A 23,022-nucleotide genomic window follows, 5' to 3' on the forward strand; every position below is an offset into this window, starting at 1 on the left:
ATACGGTACTCGGAAAAATATCAATTAGAATGTAGAATGGGGAGTTTTGAAGGGACAATGAAAATAAATATCAGACACCCGTTGGATCGCCCTCGCAGCAGAACAAAGACGATGCCCAGGAGTACATTTTCACCGGATAGAGTATCCCAGGGACTTTTCCACCAATCGGATGGCTGGTCATCCTACCGAAGTGGTGGGGATAGACGGTCGAGCATTGGTCAGTGTACACCGGGGGTTGCTGGCGGGTATTGAGCGAGCCGGTTCTACCAGAGGGGTTGAAAAAAGAAAAAAAAAAAACCGCCCCGAAACTGACCTCAAACGTCCTACCCTCGTCTCGGCTAACCCCAGTCCCGATGTTGCCGGCTAGGAGTTACTCTCCCCTTCCTCCCACTCCACCCACTCCACCCACTCCACCCACTCCACCGACTCCACCACCCACCACCTACCCCCTCGACGATTCCGGATTCTGTGCTATTCGTCCTCGGTCACAACGCTGTAAAGGTTCAACTACTGGTATACGTTTCCAAATGTTCGATATTCTCTCGAACAAAAAAAAAATATTTCCCACAATTATCCATTTATTTAAGAGATTTTTTAGTGTTTAATTAATTATTTTTTAAATTGGATTTTTCAGATGGAATGATTTTCTACTTGGGTCTCAATTATTGTTGTTAATTATGTTAATTATTTTGCATATATACAACAATTAATTATGTTAATTAACAATTAATTATAAATTATTATTGAAAGAATGGATTAAAGGTCGTAATTATAATTGTGATAATTAAAAGCTACTGGAAATTCCAGGAAATTATCCGACGGAAGAAAATGATATTAAAATAGTGAATAGTTTTCTCAGATAAATGAATATTTAGAAAAAAAAGATTTCGCTGTTAATTAAATATTGAATTAAGTCCCAATGAGCAGAAGCGACGAAAATTTCCCCGAATTTTCAATCTCTCTAAATAATTCCGCGACAGGGGAATTTTCTTGAATTTCCATTATGAACGAGAGAACGTTTTCAATTGAAATTGAATTGAAACTCCCATAACCGACGATTGAGATGACCTCATGCAGCCATCCTGAAATTTCCACAAATTTCTGCAAGTGCAATTTAAAATAGTCCAATGAATTTTGCAAGGCGTGATCTATACGGATGAGTTCTGCAGGTCTGAATATCCTGTCCGCCACCTTCGGAGAAACGTCTCAAGATCTCCAGCAATTGGATTAGAAGTGGTTCACCCAAGTAAGACGCTCCAACTATATACTCAATTTGAACGAGGAAGATCATAAATGGGAATGAGCGAATTGCTAAATCACGTTTTACATGATCACCTATTCATAAAGTTACTGACCACTCCCCTCGCACCCCCACTCCCATCGATTCTGTCAATACCTCAGCAAGAAGCTTAATTACCAATTTAATCATCTAAACAGATTTGGCAGTGAAATTTTCGAGCCGCGGATAAAGCGCGAGTTTCGGTGGCTCGACAGTTCTCCTTTAAAATCCATCAGCCGCGAGAAGTGTAAGAAACTTTTCGTTTACACTAGGTACTCTTTTAACGTCGGCAATTTCATGAGTCAACGCCAAATTCATTCCGTAATTTTATCTCAAGAAAGATCATTTTCACACTCGCTTTCTTCAATAACAAGGTCAAGGCCACTCACATTTCCTATTTTTTATTAATTCCAGAATTGATTAATTGTCTCCAGAGGAATTTTCAACAATTGACTCATTCGACATTATTATACCGATAAATTGAAAATATTAAGTACCAAAAATGACTGCCTATCTAAATAACAGAATTCAAAATATTACCGCATAAAGTTGGAACCAAAAATATTACAACTGAAAAGATATTATTATTCAAGATATTATAGATAAAAATATTTCCACAAAGCACTCATTATTTCGGAACATAATAAATTCTCAATTCAATTTATATCATAATTTATATCAATTTATATCATAATCCTTTCTGTAATATTTTATAAAAGAATATAATGATATCATCAAACCTCGACTTGTAGAATTTTTCCAATATTTTCGCAAAATAATCTATTTACACCATAATATTCTGATGGGTAATATAATTATTGAATAAAATTCAGAGCGATACCATAAAAAATAAAAATCGATAAAAGAATCCCCAGAATTCTTTCCAAAAAAGTAATTTTTCTCAATGTAACTTTCCAGCAATGCAATTTTTCAAATAAATTCCTCTCCGACGTGATGAATGACGGCGTAAATGTCTAGAATTTGGCAAAAGTCGAGGAAAAAAGAGGGTGCAGAGTTAACGCAGTTAATTTAGCGAATGGGGTTGTCCCCTGGTAGACTATCCGCAAATTTCGCGGGTATTCGTGTTGGTATTCCTTGGAAACGTCGACATTTCTCCGTGTATACACACGGGATGATCCTCGATGGAGCCTAATAAAAAGCACCAGAGGCTCGAGGGATGGTGGGGTCAGAAGTCCATTCGGAAAATGGAGGGTACATCGTCCAACTAAATCTCCCCGATACCGCAGTATTATTGACCGATTCGATGGCTGCGCCCTCGACCGATCGATTCACCCCGTGACAACGCGATTTAAAACGATCGCACCCCTCAATAAATGACATTTTACGATTGTAATGAGTCCTTTGACTCTTGGGGAACGGGTGGGCCTTTTCTGTAGGGGCCTTTTCGCGCATCGAAATGCGGACAAAACTTTTCCAGGGGAAGACTAGTCTCTGGCCAGGGCTCCAGTTGACTTCCGCCTCTCTCGGCAGAAAACATTGAGTCTAGAGGGTGAACCTCTCGTTTTTCTTTTTCTCCTTTACTTTTACACTACCAAAGACTCTATAAATTCAACTCCCATCTACCCTCGGTCCCCGGTGGTCCCTGCCATTTCTCTCTGTGTGAACAGACCAATTTTATAGAAATTATCAGGAAAAATTACGAAAAATTCTATTTTTATTGATAAATCTAAGAGAACTGCTGAATTCCATCATTTTTCTTCTGGACGGATTTTTCAAATGATTGGAAATATTTTTTAAAGGGAATTTTCACGATTTTTGTGGGACGATTTAAAAAAATATTTCAATTTTTCATTTTTTTTTTTTAACGAGCGGAATAGTGGATTTTTTGAATTCCTGAAAATTCAATGCAATTCGGCGCGAATTTTTCTTGTAAATTCGGGGAATGGTGAATTTTACCGGAGTAGGTGAGTGTTGCGGAAATAGATTGATGCTAAACTTCATCGGGCGATTTCATTCCGGAAACGTTTTCCATTCGACCAATCGAATCTCACACGGAATTTGACACCCCTCCGTTCAGATGTAGAGTGAGACGAAAAAATACGTCCATTGCCCATTTTCCATCTCGAATCTCCGGGCTTTTTGCGTCGCGTGTGATATCTTAAATTCAATCGAGCGCGTCCATACCGATTTCTACCTTTTCCAACATTTCAATTTTTTTTTTAAAACCAACATTTAATCCGTCTCCACGAGACTTTCAGCGAATTCTGTTGCTTAAAATCGCGAATTAAATCCGAAAACTGCTTCAAGTATTCCATAAAATTCACTAAACACCACAAAAATCCCTAGAATTTTCACTCTCACAATCCGCGCAAAAATCCTTGAATTCTAAATGAAAAAATTAATGTTTTCGTAATCCAACAATAGGAAAATTATAGTTTAAAATTGAATCAATAATTGCTCTGAATTTTCAACATGAATGAAGAAATTTACTGGGCGATTCTAATCGAAATTCAATTCAAATACAATATAATAAAAAAATTTAATGCACAGAGAGAAATATTCAATAAAAATTCCGCGTCTTTTCCGTAATTTAAAATTCCGTAAATTTCTGAGCGAAATGTAGTTATAGGAAATTTTACGGAGGTGTCAGTAATTTTTATCTGAATTATCAGTGAAAAATTACCATCACATAAATTTATCCAATCGGTTCCGTAATCGGTAATCGGCAAACTGAAAGTTCCGTAATTTATCCTAAATATTTATCTCCGTGTAAATTAAAGCAGATGCGAAAAATATGAAAAAAGAAAGATAAATTCCTGAGCACTCAAGCCATGATTCAGTCGGTGAACTCCTGAAAAAGAAAACAACTCTATTGGAAACTCGTAAAGGTCCCCCGAAGGTGTGAAATCCATCCCATAAATTAGGATCCCTCGGAGAACTCCACCGGACTGGCTTTTCCAGATCCCCGAGCCTACCCCGTGAAAAAAAACTCCCCATCTACAATAATAACAATACCCGACATTGATTCGCATATAAAAATTGCAAAATCCAGCGTCACGTATTCAGAAGAGGTGATAACACTTGGGCATTAAATGAGTTTAAGAATTTTTACGAGGCAAGACATTGGAAGGGTCGGGGCAGGGCTCATACCATCTCTGGAGGGAAAACCCTGGAAACAGTCGGGGTAACGAGGGTGGCAGATTTCAAGAATGCAGAGCACGTAACCAACCAATGCCAACACCGAGGCAGTAAAACAAATACGCTTTGCACCAGATCCCCGACGTTACCTCCCCGGGTAATATACCTACAAAGTGTTCTACATTCTCATTACTAATACCAGTGCATCGAGCAAGCAATGAATAGTCACTGGTACTGAGAATTTTCTAAAGCCCCGAGATGTCCCATGACACTCCCATGTCCTACACGTGAGTGTAGTAGAAAAAAGTTATTTTCATGCCTAGGCTTGGAAAACACATCATCCTCTCATCTTCAGGGACTCTCAGTAAAAAAATATCGATCGCTCGAATCGAATGGGATCGATATTCATCAGATCGACGTTTCGAGTATTAATTCATGAAGAATATATCTTTTTTTGATTTTTCCATCTTAAATAATTTTTCACTTTTACAACATTTTACAGCTTTTTCTCGATTTTAATTAGTATCGAGAATGTCCACTGAAGGTTATTACTACAATAATTATTGTTTAAAGGAATATAATTATAATTATTAGAAGCTAATGAATAAAAATTAAATTTCATTAAAAATCCTTATCGAACAATTTATACAAATTTTTAAAAAATGTTAAAAACCGAATACTTTTCGATTAAATAAATATTTGCGGGAAGAAATTTCTTACTCAATATTTAAATTAATGGCGCGAGTTGGCAAGATCATATCGCCAATATATAACTGCAATATTTTCTCTTTACATTGTCAACCGTTGAAGAAAGTTGGAAGGAGAAAGCGATAGGTGATGAGGAAAGGCGGTACGATGGAAGACGAAGGGGTAGGCCTGAAAGAGAGGTAGGACAAAAGGGGCTGCGTATTCAATCAAAAAGGACCACGAAAACAATACCGAGCTGATGTGTCTGTCACATGAGATGCCGGAATCGGCCCACATTGGCCACCTTCATTCATCCGTCCATCAAGTCTTTCACGACAATTTTGCAGTTTTTTCCTCTCCCCAGGTTCAACCCTCCGACCCGCAAACTCCTCGTCCTCCGTCAACGGAATTTCCAGGACAAACCGGAGGACATATTATACATGTCCACAGGACAATTGATCTGGTCGCATTATGCCGAGGGCCTTTCAGCTTCATCAAGAACATTCAAAAATTCTCGCTACCCCATCTTCTCAATTAATAATCACCATTGAAGGTCATCCAGATCAATTAAATAATACCTGATGAAAATAATTCTCACTCATCTAGAGAAATTAAATTAAAAAGAAAAAACGTAAATTTAGGATGTCTTATCTTATCATCTTTTTGGATTGGTTTTTTATTTATTTATCCGCTCTGTTAATTAATTGAACTGATCAGTGTGAAATGAGTAGATTTTTAATTATTAAATAGATTATTTGACCAACGCCACGCGAGTTAATTCATTGAGTCTCTCCTGCATTTACCGAAATTCTCATAAATCTCGCCCATCACATTAAAATACTCTCAACACCAGATTCGCGCTGAGACATTATGTCTGTGCAAATCGTTATAAAAATAAGCTGAAAAAAACCAATAATAAATAAACAATAATGTAATAAAATAATGAAATAATAAATTAAAACAAACCTGTAACCGTAATTCTTAATTAATTAATTCTTAACATAATAAACTTAACATAATAATTCACCAATAATTTAACAACATTATAAATGTTGTTAATTTATTTAATTAATTTATTTAAATTAATTTATTCAATTTGTTTATTTAATTTGTTTGTTTATTTAACTTATTTAAATTTATTTAATTAATTAATCTAACAATATTATACGTGTTATTAAATTTTTTTTTGGACTTGTTTAAAGTTCATATTTTTCTTATGTATTGCAAATATTATTGAAGGCGGTTTAGGTTACAGGAGCGAAAATGCCCCAACAATAATGAACTTTGATCTCGTCGGTGCACCACTTTGACCCCATGAACTATTTTATTTCGGGTTGAGTATTTTTCCGGGAGAATGAGGCTGGACCAGTTCTCCATCACTTGATATTACCCCCAAAACAGCCCCAGAGAGGTTTTAATACGCCTCATCATATTTGATATCCGAAGAGACGAGTGAAACCTGTTCACTCGCGTGCCTAGATCCTGTTTTAGATAATACAAATGCTTGTGGAGTCAGAGTGATGGACAATGGGATGCTGTTGTCCTCGGTTTGGAGGGGTCCATTTGGGAATGATGAGTGACCAGTTTGAACACCTATTGTCCACCGCAAAATCATCACGATTTAACCCTCTTTGACTCTAATCTTGTTTGGGTGAGTGATCACCCTCTCCAAATAGCTATTAAATAATTTATTAAATTTGCCTAGTTTATTGTTAAACATTTTCTCTCGATGGACTAGTTAATTCATTTTGAACTAGACTTAGTCGATTGAAAAATTGACAGGAGAATTTTCTTTTTTCCCGGGGAATATTCTGATTGTTATCATTGTTCGTTAACATTGATAGGAGCTTTACCGATTCAGTTAATCTCGTGTTTCGATTTTTGTTGCTAGGCAACTGCCAAGTGGTGGCGAATGCAGAAATGGATTTCTCGTAGAATATAATACAGTATTTTGGAGGAATTCGTAACGATCGCAGGTTTCGCGGGCATTCATTCATGCTGCCTGTCAATCTTCGGGTGAAGGCTGCCTCCAGAGTTGTCAATGAGGAAGACATCAAAGCTCAGAAGATAGCGAAATTGACGATAATATTACGAGTGCGTATTCAACTATTCAGGAAAGAATTATTTGTACTTTGGGATCATTTTTTGCTTTAGGAAACCGAGAAGAATCTCACGGCCTGCGAGGATATATTGAGATTGTATCTTCAAAAACGAGAGAAGGTACGTTCCCTCAAGTTTTTTAAAATCCAATTTGTTAGTGAACAATTGTTAAAAATAAAAAATTACGATTATCTTAACTCTGTGGCTTGACAATCGTTTTTTATAATATTTTGTCTCATGAATTTGGAAGTAATCATTAAAATATTGCATTTCAATTGTTTATCGACAGTGAGTAGATAATTATTTTTTAAATAAATAATTACAGGAAGTATTGATATCGGTAATTACATTAATTATCGATGGATCTTGGAAAATACTAATTGTAGAAGAAAATACAAAAAGACCTTTTTTATTGAAAATTCTATAAACAACAAAAAAGTCATCTACAGTTTTTGCCTTAATTCAATATTTTTCGAGATAAATCGATAATTAATAACAATCGACGTGCGGTCATTCAACTTGAATTTACTAATTTCATGATTATTAATTATTGATAACTATTAATTGTTGATAATACTATTAATTGTTGAGAAATACTGACGAGAGGAAAATCTCTGCTGCATCCCCTAGAAAATATTGCGCACAGTGAATAAAATAGAGATCTACTTGCTCAGCAATGAAATACCGATTGAGCACTCGGTAAAAAAGTTGCATGTCCTCATCAGAACCAGAAAATTCCTGCAATTTCCACTTTTCCGACCGCTGGAAAAATTACCATGATCTCAATTAATTAACTGATTTTAACCCCTGAAAATTAATTGGTCCATTCCACATTGATTCTATCGAAATCTCAAAATTCACAACTGATACCAAAATTTTCGTCAAAAAATCCCGGGAAAGAATAAGTTTATGATTGCCTAATTAATCATGAATCGGTAATTAATTAGCAAATGACAAATAATTGAACTCGAATAAATTACTTCGTACCGTTCAAATGAATCCTTAGCTCGATGCAAATAAAATGAAATTAAATTGAAAAATATAAATAAATATTCCACAAATGCGCGGACATTGAAAAAAATTAGTAAATACACTAATTGTTCATAAAGACAATCCCCTTCTTACTGGAATTAAAAGAAGTGTCTCCGCCTAATTTCTTCAAACACCTGTAAAAGTCTTCCGACCTTGTCTGAATCGCATGATTGATTACCAAGATAAAAATCTGCTCACCGGAGCACGAAATTATCGGTGTCCTGAATTATGGTCTAATTAGTGGAGAGTGATTCATAAATAATGAGTGAAAACACCGGCAGAGATGAATACAAAACGCTTTGATACGCGTCCCAAACATTCCGATGAGTTTTTATCGCGTAGATCCAGACTAGGAAATGACTGATAAATCGACATCGTCTCGGGGGATGGAAACCTGTCACCATGAACACCTCATACATAATACCTTTCACCCTGAACTCTGCAAAAAAATTATGGATTTTTTAGTCAAGAATCTAATATTTCTGATATTCTTATACGGAAAGAGCGTATTACAATTTTTGAAACTTTATTTTTCACCGTCAGTTTTTATTATTGATTTTTTACCTTTTATTTTGACCCATCGAATTTAATCTTCAATTTTTTGATCCACGAATTTTTATATTTTATATTTTTTTATTTTTTATTTTATTTTAATTTAAATTTGATATTTTTCATGAGCAATATTTTCTATTTTAATTTATTGACCCACATCAAATCCCTGTTTGACCTAAAAATGAATTTCACCTAAAAATATAAATAAATTAATAAAAATTAATTTCCATCCAAAAATGCATTTCCATCGCAATGAATTCCTGAAAGGCGCATTGACCGCTGCCCATCATTTATGGCAAGTGCTCCCCAGAAAAAGCCACAATTGTCAGTCCATGATAATTAATCCCGCCGGTCTCTCGACCACTCGATGACGTGGAAAGTGTCCTTTCACTTCGTATGCTCTCCCTGAAATCGCAGGAAATGTCGAAAGTATTCTTCAACTTGAAATGAACCTCCCGAACCGGAAGCCATAATCGTTAATCCCAAAGAGAAAAAAATGGAAAAATCTGTGTCACAAATCCTGAAAAAATCCCAACAAAGACTGCACAAAATCGACAAATAGCTCACCCTGGGGCATTCCAAATACCGAAAACCCATCGACATAAACAGAATTTCAATTCCACGAATAAACAATAAAGAATTAAATGATTACAAAAAATTCACTTTGATTACCCACGTTCTCGCGTAATTGCAACACTTTTACAGATCACAAGGCGACAATGTTTTTACAAATAGCCGAAGCTGACCGTCGGTTTCTCGCATCGCTTAACATCAAATTAACGGGCCCCTCAAATCCACTCCCTCCTAATTCCCGTGTGCAATATCCAAGTGAAACTTACGTTTCTTTCCGGCATTATGCAAAAATTCAATGCCCCGCTCCATCGATTTGTTCTCCATTGTCATTCGTGATTCCCCAGAGTGAGTACGCGCCAGGATAAATCCAGTCCGCAATAAATTTTGCCATGTGTTTCAACTAGTCGCCAGCCATGAAGTTCCCTCACGTGATTATCATATCGCTCAATGTGTTGTTAATTGCCAAAGAGACTGTCCCAGCGCCGACCGAGGAATCACCAGGAAACAGTGAATTACCCAGAAGACGAGAACCCCAAATAATCCGAGAGTCATCCTCACCAATTTCGATTGACGAGGACGCAAATCCCCGGGATAAGAGAGCCCTGGGGGTGCTGCTCCAGGGGTTGGTTCAGGCTTTGGGGTACAATTCGACTCCAGTGCAATTAGCTTCCTTCCCAAATCCGAATACTCTGGGAATTTCTGCTGGGCCTGTGAGTATAGATATCAGACAAACGAATCCTGCACTCCCTGCAGCAGCTCCAGGATCACCTCCATCTCCAGCTGCTCCAGCTCCAGCTCCAGCACCAGGACCACCTCCACCTGCAGCTGCACCAGCTTCGCCACGTCCAGGACCACCTCCAGCTGCACCACTTCCAGTTGCGCCAGTCGTAGCAGCGAATGCACCTAGACGACGGGAAACTCTACGATTCACTGGTGTTGTGAATTTCGGGAATAATTCTGATATTCTCGGGCATTTGCGTCAGTACGAACAATTGTTTCATGGACCGAGAACAACTGGTTCACCACCAGCTCCTGCTGCACCTCCTGCTGCACCTCCTGCTGTAACTCCTGCTGTAGCTCCTGCTGGAGCCCCTGCTGGAGCAGCTGGAGGATCATCAGCCCTACCAGCGATAAATCCCCGAAGTGCTCCGAGCAGAGCACCTCTCCTAGAACCCTATTTCGTTCCAATCCCGATCCCCCTGTCCCCCAACATCCAGAACCTCCACGAGTTGCAATATCCCCAGAGACCATTAATATCAATCGTCACAACAACCTCTGCTCCAACCCCCGCGACTCCAACAATCGTTGAACACCAATTCGTCAACAAAGAGCACAAGGAAACGAAGAACGTGCAATCGCAGCAGATAATCGGCGATCGAAATCCCAATCTCGACGAAAGAAGGAACAATCACGTGAAAATCATCGAGAACAACCGGAATCGAGAAGAGGAGATTAACCTGAAGAATGAAAATCCACCGGTATACGCTGAAGATACTCAGGAGGTGGACAGAAGTCACGAGGAGATTCAGCAAGAGGACCAGGACCAGGACCCTCCACAAGAATACGCAGAGGAATCTGATGATGAGGAGTCGCAGCCACCGATCAACGAGAATGACGGGCGGGAGACTGAAGAGGAAAACCTGAGGAAAGAGAATGAATCTTCTGAAGATCAGTCAGAACCCGAAGGACACGTCCAGGAGAGTGAATCTGGTGAGGAGCAGTCGGAATCACAAAAATTCACGAGCACCTCCACCGAGGAGCGATCACCTGACAGCGAGACCAAGAAAAGTTCCCTCGAAGATCCCGAAGACTACATTCCCCAGCAATACCCCAGCTATTACGCAATTAAACTCCCGATCGAGGAAAAACCATTTAACGGCCCCTTCATGAACAGCTACGGCGAGAGTCTTGAGCATTCAGGGAAAATTGACGAGAACGTTGCCGATTATTTCGAGAGATACAAAAACTCGCAGACTGGATTGTTCGACGCCCAGAGTATAATTGCACCGCAGATTCAGAAGAGGCCGTGGTGGATCGAGGGGATGAAGAGCCCCAAGGAAATGCTGGACAATAAAGATAGACCCCTGGAGAATAAATACGAGGAGTACAATCTCGGTGGGAAAACCCTGAAGAGCAAGGGGGACCAGGAAAAGGGTGCGAAACAAATTCGTGAGACGCAGAAGAAGACGTCGACCTTGGGAAACCCAGAGAAGGGCAAAGGGAGTAAAGGGAAAAGTCCGGGAAGAAGTGGGAAGTCTTGGAAGCGAAAGGCCCAGGGGCCGGAAGCCCCGAAACCGAGGAACGATGGAACCCAGAAGAAATCCTTGGCGATAGTTCCTTTCGATTTTGTTAGGTACAGCCCATACTACAAACCGGTGCAGTATTTATTCTCACCGGAGTCCCTGCAGAAGTCCACGCAGTCGATTCTCACTGAGAACCTGCAGAAGTATCTGGCGGAAGAGTCGGTAGAGAATGAGTCACCGGAGGAGGTGGAGGCGCCGGTCACTGAGAGGATTGGTAAATCGCAGGTGACTGGAGATTCTGAGAAACTCAGGGAAGAAAATCATGAGAGGGAGGAGAAAGAGGAGCCCGATATCACACCTGAAGAGTTAGAGAAATTCTCTGGTGAACAGACAGTTACTCCAGCCTATCGGGATGATTCTGGGGCGCAAGAGGATTCAACAGAGGAATTCACGGTGAATTATTCAGAGAGCAATCATGATGACCGTCAAGAGGAAACATTGGATCAGGCTGAGGCACCTGTCAGAGAATCTGGAAGCTATCGGGAATCGATATATTCCCAGGGGTCAGAGTCTGATTCAGGACAATCGGAGTATCGAGGATCTGGGGAATCGAGTTCAGGGGAAGATTCCACGGGGCAGACGTATGTTCAGGGAGAAAATCCTCAGGAGGATCATTACGAGTCTCAGGATGGGCCTCAGGATGCGCCTCAGGATTTGCCTCAGGATGGGCCTCAGGAGGAATTGAACAATAAACCCATGGATCCACCTCTCACCCATCGACCAGAGGAGAAACATATCCAGAACTTCCGGGAACAACAGGAAGGTACCTCAGACCTCCGAACGATAAAAAATCCCCCGATAACGACTTACAATCCTGTCACCTACAATCTGCCCTCGACAATTCGGAGTGAAGGGCAGAATTTGATCCCTAGGAATCAGGTGATCCAGTATGAATACCCGGGAAATCGACATGATGGAAACGTTTCTCCTGGGTATATCGAGTATTCAGAGCCTTCAACCCTATTTTCTACCTTTGGAACCACTCAACGGATTCCGCCTCCAGTTGATGATTTCATTTTCGGCCAGAGGATTGATCCTACATTGACTCGACCAGTTGATGGACGAAATTATGGGAATCCTGGTGATGGTTATGAGGGGAGAGCTTCAGAGGGAAATTCCGGACCCTCGGCGACGAGTGAATTCAAGAGTGCCACCAGCCAAAGATACAGTAGAATTGCCACTGATAAATCTACAGGTTCTGAGTCGAGGGGACGAGGCTTAGGATATCCTAGATATTATTGATCCTGATTTTTATGTGTGTATTTGTATCCCTTAATTATCTTATAAATAATTATATTTTTTGATATATCGTTTCTGTGAGAACAGTTTATGAATCACCAAAATTTTTGTGAGACTTTCAAATGCAAAAAATTCGTGTACAAAATCTTCAATTGGTTGATCGTTTCATAAAATTTTTATGAGACTTTCAAATGAAAAAAAAAATTGTGTTCAAAATCTTGAATTAATTGATCGTTTCATCAAAATTTTTGTAAAACTTTCGAATGCAAAAAATTTGTTTACAAAGTGTTGAATTAATTGATCGTTTGAAATCAATAAAGTTGGGGCTGTATTTTTCTCTGAACTTTTCATTTGAAAATAATTTTGAGAATTCCAGAGATAACAGTTTTTTCTATCGTTTTCTGTTGCAGGACCACCAGGTGGAACGCAAGCGTCATGTCGATCTGGAGAATAAAATCGCAGATATTCTGGATAATTTAAAAAATCGTCTGTTGATTGAGTCTTAACGAAACAATAATTATTTAAAACAACAATCCCCCAAAAATTTGTTAACTTTTATTTAAATCGATCTGTGCGTCTGGAAAATGCAATTTATTGTTCCCCTTAATTCAAGAAAAATGAAATTCTCCTATCGAGTTAAGAATATTATTAATTTCACTCAAGTGAATTATTAAATAAAATTAATTAGGTTTGACTGATTGGAATAAAATTAATTAAGTTCCATCGTAAATTAATTATTTCATGTGCAAACCCATTTGATTCCCGAAACAATATTATTTATCCAAATGAAACAAACAATTAAAGAAAAAGCATTCCATTCATCTCTTTATGATAAAATTAATGACGTCTTAATCATAAATAAATAATTCCCAGAATGTAGAAGGAAAATGAAAAAATACTAAACACGGCTGATGTCAAAGTCGGAAGGAGAAATGAGATGTTTGACTTGTGTTATGGTATTATTTTTTTCGTTCTGATATCACAGAACAGCGAAGAAAACAAAATAAAAAAAAATCCCATATACATTTGAAAATAAATACCCATACCAAAGAAAGCCAAATAAAATTCACACACAATTATTATTGGCATCAACTCCTGAATGAAAAAATTACATGAGAAATCTACAAGACACGTGATATCAGTAAACATCTGTCAAAATATCTACATTAGTCTCCATAATCAAAAGGTCTGAAACACGAATGGCAGAAGCACTGTGATAATTCCACTGTCCTTAACAAATAAATTCTTAAGAGCTACTGGTATTTGGTAAAATCAGGTACATTCATATATTTTCTTCAGTCCATACGAAGTAGTTCCTCGATGTCATGATCCAAATTGGATTCTCTACTGCTGGATATATTTTTCGAGGGAATGATCGAGGTGGAGGTTCTGGGTGCAGGCATAGGAGGAGCAATCATAATTTCGTTGCTGAGACGTCCCAAGAGTTGCTGTCGAGCTATAACTTCAATCCTCCTCTCCCCCTGGGACACCTGAAGATTATCAGAGGCTTCAGGTTTTGCCTCTTCACCGGAAAGACTCGAAACCCCGTCGTCACTATCGACGACTGTCGATGAGATCTGAGAGCTCCTGGAATAATTATCTGGATTATTCTCATTCTCCTCCAGGTCAAACAGGACTTTCTTCTTTACGAGACTTCCAACAGATCCTGTCATCGATTTCAAAAGGCTTCTATTGCCCTTCGGAGAGGCTGGAAGGCTCACGACTCGATCCAATTTCTCCTGAGAGACAGAAACGCTGGAAAAACTTTCCTCTCCTAGAATTCGATTCTGCGACTGCTGCATTTTGCCTGTTAAATCCTTACCATAATCCTTGATACTCTCGTACGAGGGGAATAACTGTCTCACATTTTTCGAGGGGTCTGGCTCCTGATGAGGACTCGGTACGTATCGGGGAGTGCTAAATCTCGAGGGTGAGAATATCGATGCCTCTCTCTCTGTATCCTGCTCTCGTCTCTCCAGGGTTCTCACCTGGATTTTATCCAACTTTTTTGGGAGCAGATCAGCCTGAAGCTTCGCCATGCTTGGTTTGTCTCTCAACGAGAATTTGGGTTTAGATTTCTCCCTCGAGGGAGACTCCTGCATCTTGAGAACTCTCAGACTTTTCGCAGCTCTCCTCGTGACGTTGCCCATGAGTCTATTCAAAGGAGATTTCGCCTGCTCGATGGATCTGGGCATCTGCTCCCTGGGAATTCCACTCGTCAACTTCTCCGAGATTCTTTGCCGGATTTGCTTGAAGCTGCTGGATTTTTTTGTACTCACAGCGCGATGATGAGCCATCGTCACGATTAATTGTTTGAACGTCGTCAATGGAAGACCAGTCCACTCTGGATCTACCCCGAGACCTCGCAGTCGTTCCTCAAAATTCTCTTCTACTTCCATTTTTATTGCTTCGGTAGTCTTTACCCTTGACACCTCGGGACTCTCTTCACTCTCGGATTCACTCTCATCCTGTGACTCACTCTGAGACATCTGCGAGTCAGAAATTGTGGCAGATTCCGAATTGATGTCCTCCACAGACGTCACAATTTTCTCACACTCCAATTTTTCCTCCATAGGTTTTCCTCCACTCTGAATCCCTGGATAACTCCTCTCAAGGGGTTTCGGATGCTCCGAATTCACCTGTTTCACTTCAATTTTAAATTTCTCACGATCCACCAGTGGTTTTCTCCTGGAAAAACTGCCACAAGGAACTGGCGATCTGTCAGTCTTCTTCGATTGCAACTGGATCTTTTGCACTTCATCTTCCTCTAAAATCTCTGCGCCTGAAGAAGTGTCAATGTCTTCAATAGCCAATGCTGTTTCCTTGGAAAACATTTCTTTAGGATTTCTCTCGAGAATTTTCGTCTCACGTGACTCCTTCTGGACGACAGCGTCAACATAATTCCTCGACTTCTCTTCTAGCTCACTAATTTTACTGGTGTAATCCATTCTCATTTTGTCAGTCGTCTGTTGATTGAGGATCAGCTGTTGATTCAACTTCTCCATGTCCAAACGATGCTGCTCCTCTATCTCCTGGATTTTTGCCTGCCAGTGTTCCTGAATATCCTCCTTCAATTGACTGTTGGAAATTTGTAAAGAGCCCTGTGCCTGAAGCTGATCCCTCAGTCGTTGGATCTCTTCCCCCTGCAATTTGACTAGTTCATTTCTCTCATCGTGTTTCTCCCAGTGTCTCTTCTCAGTGCCTTCGAAGCTCTTAATCTCGCTGAAGAGAATGCTCCGGAGATTGTTCATCTCCTCCCGATATTTTTCGTAATCCTCCTCAATCCTCTGCCTCTCGCTCAGCTCCACCTTTCCTAGGTGAAGGGCTTTGGTATTTTCAATGGACTCATGGAGCTTTCCTGATTCACTACGAATTATTCTTTCAGTTTCGTTCAAACGCTCCTTTAGGTTTTTTATCTCGTTGTGCAGCTTCTCCGCTTCCGCCCGGTATTCCTCGTGGACGGGGGAAGAAATCGGAATGGATTGATTCGAATGACGACGAGTCAGGTGGGAACTCATGAAAACAGATGATATAAATGTCTTCGGGCAGTGCGGGCACTGAAATTTTTTTTAATCAATTGAGAAATGGTAAAGGTAATTAAACATTCGCCGTGGAGTTTTCAGAAATATCTCCGATACTAACAGAGATAATTAAAAATGTATAATAAACCTTTCTCTAGCTCTTAATTAGTTCCACAAAAAAGAACATAACGAAAATTTCAATATCTCTGCTTGTTTAGGAGATATTTCCAAAAAATCTTGACTCGGAAATCGGAAAAAATTGTTTCATGAGATGATCATTTACTTTGTGGATTTCTCCATTCGAATCGCTGAACTTCTTTTCGACCCACTTGTACTTCTCCCTGGGTTTCTCTTTCAACTCCTTGATATTCTCCTCAGCTAGTGACAGCTCTCTCTTGAGCTTGTGGTTATCCTCAAGTTTTAATTTCAAATCGTCCTTCAGAATTATGACACTTTGGTCCAAGTATTGCCTGCAGTACAGAAGATATTCCACCGAGAGTTGGGCAAGTCTGAATATTTTTACGAAATTGGGATCAAGAATTTTAATGTCATAGGTAGATTCAAGGGAATAATCCACGACATTATTTACGTTTTCATCGATCGTCATGAAGTCTCGTTCCCTGATCAGACGATCGATGTCTATTGTACCTGCAAATTTATATTTCTTTATTCAATCCAATTACGAGCTATGAAAAAAATTAATTAAATCCGAGAAACTTTATTAGCGAAAATATTTTCTCTGACAATTCTATTTTTTAATTCGAGTGAAAGAAATTCGGAAAATTCTTGCTCAAAAACGTTTCGTCAATAATAAGCATACTTATGCGATTCCAATCAATTCGCACTGGAGTTCTATTGATGTTGAAATAGAATCCAGATTCACGTGCGAGTTTTGGAAAATCATGGCACCAATGGGTGCCAGCTCTCAACGAAAAAGCCATTCTCATTATTTATTCATCCCTCTGTAAAAAGATCACAGACAATATGACAGATTATCTTGGGTAGTAAATTGGATAAAAATTTCAGAAATCCAAGAAATAACAATGAAAAATGTCAACTAGTAAATGATCACTGGTAAACAATGAGTTCTTCAATGAAATAATAATACAGCAGTCTCATAACTTGAAAACCAAATAAATAAATTTCCCTCAATAAAATATCTTATCTTTTCTTTTTCTATTCAAACAATAATTATTTTATTTTACATCCTCCACTTCTTCATATAAATATTTTGAAAGAAAACTACTCCGAGACTCTTTAATTCTCTCTCAGTGCAGAACAATATTGAAATATGAATTTTGATACTTACGCTCCTCTATTACCAAGCTGTTGACATCGTCGTAATAAACAGAATATATCCAGGTCATTTTAAAATGACATAACCCTTTGCATATCGCTGACGTGACTAATCTCAAAGGAATAGTAAATCCCCAGTAATATCTGCACATAGAAATAACAGAATTCCTTTCCTGAAACACCCAGTGATGTCTTTTAATCCGAGATGATGCATTGCGAGAGTCGATACTCCTGTAATGTCTACACAACAACAACTACACAACAAAAATGAAATGCGCGGTGTACACCTGCACCTGCACCTGTCCCCATCACCTACATGAAGGGGAATACAAAATCATTAGCCCAACTTCAGACTTCCCGTTTTTAAACAATTGAAAATACCTCGAGAATATCAGAGATCGGTATATTATATATTTACTTTACATGAGGTGAAGATATAATTGTTATAAAAAAAATTTGAATGTTTAACATAATTTTTATAAACTTTTACTATAATAGTCACTGAATGAAAAAGCCAATGAATAAGTTTACCCTGATTATCTCTGAATCTAAAAAAGATAGAGAAATTTGTGTAAATATCTTTTGCATAGATCTGATTCCACTCTTTAAAAGACGTTCTAATGAAAATTTCGCTATCTTCCCTAGATTAAGAGATTATGTGCAAAATCTCGACTGGAGGAGAATTTGACTTGTAATTTGTAACTTGGTAAAAAATTCGATAATTTGACTCGGTCTTGTGGAAATTATCGAGTCCTAAGAATTCTTCGTAATCTATATTTGTTTGTCCCTCACTAAGGTTTCCCATCTTGTTGTGACGATGTCTTTCCACGGTATTCTTAAGTCCTCTCTAATTCAATAAACAAACTTCTTAAGACTATTTGTCAGATTTATACGTTTTAAATCGGTATATCGGTGGGTTCTGTAAAGGGTACAAATGAAGTGCCTCAGCCCGACCAGTGGTACATATTTAAGCTGACTTCTGAGGTGTTCGGACGAGCCGCATCCGATAGTCGTCAAAAAAAGCTCCATACCTTCCAACATCCTCAGCAAAAACGTGAGCCCACTCTTCACCAATTAAACTTGGACTAGTTCGTATCGTTACGATTTTTTCCAAGTACCCCACAGGTGAGTTGCACTCTGCTATTAAGATTAATTATCAACAAGCCCACTGCACATCAAAAATATTCCATTGAATATCTCCATCCCAATTCATCCCGAATATGCACCAGCATCATCATTCAGTTAACTACCAAGTTTTTGGGAGATATCTCTGCATCTACAAGAGATGGCGAAATTTTTATAGAAACCCTTTTTTTTGCGCGAATTCTACTGCACAAAAAATCTCTTGAGAATAATTTCACTATCTCTCTTATATTCCGAGATATCCCTCAAAAATGCAAGTGGAGAAGCGTTGGACGTGTCAGCGCATTAAATCGTTTTAGGTAAATTTTTTTCATTTCTGAACTATTCAACAATGATAAATTTCAGGGAGCAATGGCGACTTTAGCAGGACCTAGTTTTGCCGCTTATTCATATGGCGGAGCTGGTGGAAACCAAACGGTGGTGGACAAGGTACCAGCAGATATGCTCCACATGATCGATCCTCACTGGTACCAATTTCCCCCGATGAACCCCTTATGGCACGGAATTCTTGGTTTCGTGATCGGCTGTCTCGGTTTCGTCTCAATAGTGGGCAATGGAATGGTCATCTACATCTTCTCCTCGACGAAATCACTGAGAACACCTAGCAATCTCCTTGTAGTGAACCTGGCATTCTCCGACTTTGCCATGATGACCTGCATGGCACCACCAATGGTACGGCCCCACCACCAAATACCACAGATATATCCAATGATTTATATATATTTCAGGTGATCAATTGCTATTATGAGACGTGGGTATTTGGACCACTCATGTGCGAGCTCTACGCCTGTGCTGGTTCTCTCTTCGGATGTGGCTCCATTTGGTCAATGACTATGATAGCATTCGACAGATACAACGTAATTGTTAAGGGACTCGCCGGAAAGCCAATGACCATCAATGGAGCACTCCTCCGAATCCTCGGAATCTGGGTATTCTCCCTTGCATGGACCGTGGCGCCTTTCTTCGGATGGAACAGGTGATTTGTTGTTGAATATCTCGTGACCTAAGAGATTTTTCGAAATTCCCCTCATGACCTTTTTTGTAGAGTGGAAAAAAACCTAGCAAAAAGTCTTTCACAAAAATTGCGCTATCCCTCTTAGATTCAGAGATATCCTACGATACCCATCTCTATTATCTTCTTCAAGAATAAGAAAAAAAGAATTTAACTACAAAGTGACAAATAAAAATGTTGGAAAAATAACAGATACGTCCCAGAGGGCAACATGACAGCCTGTGGCACTGACTATCTCAACAAGGAGTGGTTATCTCGCTCTTACATCCTGGTCTACAGCATCTTCGTGTACTACACTCCACTCTTCCTCATCATCTACTCGTACTACTTCATCATCCAGGCTGTCTCAGCCCACGAGAAGAACATGCGAGAGCAGGCCAAGAAGATGAACGTTGCATCTCTGAGATCAGCTGAGAACCAGGCACAAAGTGCTGAGTGCAAATTGGCCAAAGTCGCCCTGATGACCATCTCTCTGTGGTTCATGGCCTGGACCCCATACCTCGTCATCAACTATGCTGGTGTCTTCGAGAGTGCTAAAATCAGCCCTCTCTTCACCATCTGGGGCTCAGTCTTCGCCAAGGCCAATGCTGTCTACAATCCAATTGTCTATGGCATCAGGTAATCAAATCAGTCCATTAATAAATTTTCAATTTACTCCAGATTACGTCAACTGATTCTAATCAGTCTTTAATGGAGTCAATTACATTAATGAAAGAATGGAATTCGATTTTAATAAAATAATTTTTTTTACAGCCACCCTAAGTACCGTGCAGCTCTCTTCCAGCGATTCCCATCGTTGGCGTGTGGTAGTAACGAAGGATCAGGAAGTGACACAACATCAACAACAACAACTGTCACCGAAGGCGAAAAAGCATCCGCATAATTCGTCAGATCCGTCGTCACACGAGATAACTCAACTCAATCTCGAATTTGCAAATTCAATTGGACATGCAAATAATTAAATTGCTCACTCACACGCTGAAGACTCATATTGACTCTTGAAACGAGTTCTGGTGTCTTCATTGTCATCAAAAAATTCAAATTATCACGAACATCGATTACCATTTTCTGGAATATTGAAATGAATATTGAAATATCAAATTGTTGACAATGGAGTTCACTGTGAACGCTAGAACTCAATCAATTCGAACACGATATTCTAGTTGATAAAAACTCCTCGCCGAATTTATTATCGAGTTTGAGAGTCATCTTGCACCACAATTTGAATCTGGCATTACACGATATATAGACCGGTAATGGGTTTTTTCTTCTATTTATATTGTGAAAATGCGTGTGGCAAATCCATGGGATTATCTGGCAGTATCGTTGTATCTGTCTCGAATTTTGTATTATTAAATCAACCCTTGAAGCAAAAATTGTATTTATTCTAGCACCACTTAAAAACAATTCAATAACCACAACATAAAAATTCCCAACCTGCAGCAACATTTTAAAAATTGAAGACAATTTCTCCAGAATGAATAATCCGCAAAGAACAAATGATCGATGACAAAGAATCGATCTGCAAGTCATTCTACAACTCCAATTTTCAAATTTCGAGATCAGCTCCAAAATTCTGAGAATTGAATAGAAAAGAAAAGGACTGGCGCCAAATGTTATCCAATGAATATCCCGGATTTAAAAAAAAACACGTGGCGCCATTAGTTCAGGGAAATAACGCAATAAAAACGTGAGAAACATGCGAAAACTGATGAAATTAGAGTTTTATCATTGATTGGAAGAAGAAAATATAAAATTGGGTAAAGAAATTTGATGAGGCCAACTCGATTTTTGTGAGTGAATTATTAAATTGTCCTGACAAGCATTATTTTGTTTAAAAAATGATAGTTTCTTTGTTCTCAATCTGCAGGTTATATATTTCTTGACTCAAACATAATTTCGGGTGATGTTTGGATTGAGGCAGATGTGTAGAGCCTCTTGGAGGATTTTCTCTTTAAAATCCCTGGAGCCAATCCCTGGAAATGCCCCCAGGATCCTCCTCCAGGCGCTGGAAAGGGAAGGAATTCTGAGGAAATTCTCGACTCAGGTGGAAGACAGCCCCCAGGAGGTACAGAACACGGAAGAGCCTTTGGTAAAGCATCCAATAGCCAAAGTACAAGCGAAAATGAGGATAATGTTCACCTGCAGAAAATGCGAAACGAGGAACTCCAAGGTGATGACGAAATTGGCTTATGAGAAGGGAGTTGTCATCATCAAGTGCGATGGGTGCAAAAATAATCATCTGATTGCTGATAACCTGGGGTGGTTTGGCCCGGTTGAGGCTAAAAGAAACATCGAAAAGATCATGAAAATGCAAGGACATACTGTGAAGAGACTCCAAGTTTATGGATCTGATACTTTTGAAGTTGTGAAGAAGGATGAGAAAATGGAAATGACGAAAGACGAACCTGTGGAGATCCCGGAAGGTCAGCCCCTCCCAAATCGGTAATTAATCAATAGGTGAGAATAGAAATTAGACGATTTTTAATATCACAATTTCTGTTTGAAATTGTGCATCACATTTTCATAAAATACGTCATGTACTTTTAATCTATGAAGATCGTATGTAATATTTGTACAAAGTTTTATAATATAAGTCGCTTTATTGATATGTTAATATAAAATACGAAAGGATTCTATTTTTTGTCAGTCCCAATCAGACGAAATAATGTAGATGTGACAGTAATTATCGATCGGTAACAATAGATTTATTAAATTCACTTATCTATAAAAATTATCGTCAACATGGTGTAAAATATTTTACAATTTTATCCTAAGGCAATGAATAAGAAAATTCATCATTACGGGCCAATAGGCGCTTCAACACATACAATTAGGCACTTTGGACCGTCCAATACAGGATCATTAAACAATTAATCTTATCACTTGGTGTGAAGTTAAAGATCTTTGGTCCACCGTTTCGCAAATACTCATGTCTCTCATTCGACATCCTAACAAAATTATAAAAAACCTATCGTAATTGATTTCTTAATTCTAATATCGAATACAAAATAGTACAGCATTGGCACTCAGATCGGAATATAAAAAATGTAGTACGTCTGTTTATAAAAATATATTATCTCACCGGTCGTTGTAAAATAAATCAAACAACTGCTTTAATTGCATAGCATAAATTGACTGTTCGTTGAATTTTTCGGAAATATCCGAGAAACTATGGGAGATAAT

The 23,022-nt window shown here is 38.8% G+C and overlaps 3 protein-coding genes across 4 annotated transcripts; 2 read left to right on the top strand and 1 right to left on the bottom strand.

Annotated features, from left to right (window-relative positions):
• Positions 1-13,861: 13,861 nt before the first annotated feature.
• On the bottom strand, positions 13,862-17,968 carry DZIP1 (DAZ interacting zinc finger protein 1). Its single transcript, XM_011304499.1, has 4 exons — positions 17,695-17,968; positions 17,206-17,347; positions 16,669-17,033; positions 13,862-16,421 (listed from the first exon to the last, which is right to left on the bottom strand). Exons 2-4 carry the CDS (start codon positions 17,330-17,332, stop codon positions 14,160-14,162), a joined length of 2,754 nt encoding a protein of 917 aa, XP_011302801.1. The 5' UTR covers positions 17,333-17,347; positions 17,695-17,968; the 3' UTR covers positions 13,862-14,159.
• A 663-nt stretch (positions 17,969-18,631) lies between these two features.
• Positions 18,632-21,212, top strand: LOC105266380 (rhodopsin). Its single transcript, XM_011304500.1, has 5 exons — positions 18,632-18,806; positions 19,170-19,496; positions 19,553-19,800; positions 20,029-20,454; positions 20,590-21,212. Exons 2-5 carry the CDS (start codon positions 19,176-19,178, stop codon positions 20,717-20,719), a joined length of 1,125 nt encoding a protein of 374 aa, XP_011302802.1. The 5' UTR covers positions 18,632-18,806; positions 19,170-19,175; the 3' UTR covers positions 20,720-21,212.
• Positions 21,213-21,280: 68 nt separating this feature from the next.
• On the top strand, positions 21,281-22,970 carry LOC105266381 (DNL-type zinc finger protein-like). 2 transcript variants are annotated; one of them, XM_011304501.1, is made up of 2 exons: positions 21,281-21,629; positions 21,707-22,970. In XM_011304501.1, the coding sequence occupies exon 2, from the start codon at positions 21,743-21,745 to the stop codon at positions 22,283-22,285; it is 543 nt and encodes a 180-aa protein (XP_011302803.1). In that variant the 5' UTR covers positions 21,281-21,629; positions 21,707-21,742; the 3' UTR covers positions 22,286-22,970. The 2 variants fall into 2 exon arrangements, with proteins under 2 accessions (XP_011302803.1, XP_011302804.1); XM_011304502.1 differs by having other exon boundaries at positions 21,761-22,970.
• The last annotated feature ends 52 nt before the right edge of the window (positions 22,971-23,022 follow it).

This window comes from Fopius arisanus, unplaced genomic scaffold (assembly GCF_000806365.1).
Source record: "Fopius arisanus strain USDA-PBARC FA_bdor unplaced genomic scaffold, ASM80636v1 scaffold00038, whole genome shotgun sequence".
Classification (NCBI taxonomy): domain Eukaryota; kingdom Metazoa; phylum Arthropoda; class Insecta; order Hymenoptera; family Braconidae; genus Fopius; species Fopius arisanus.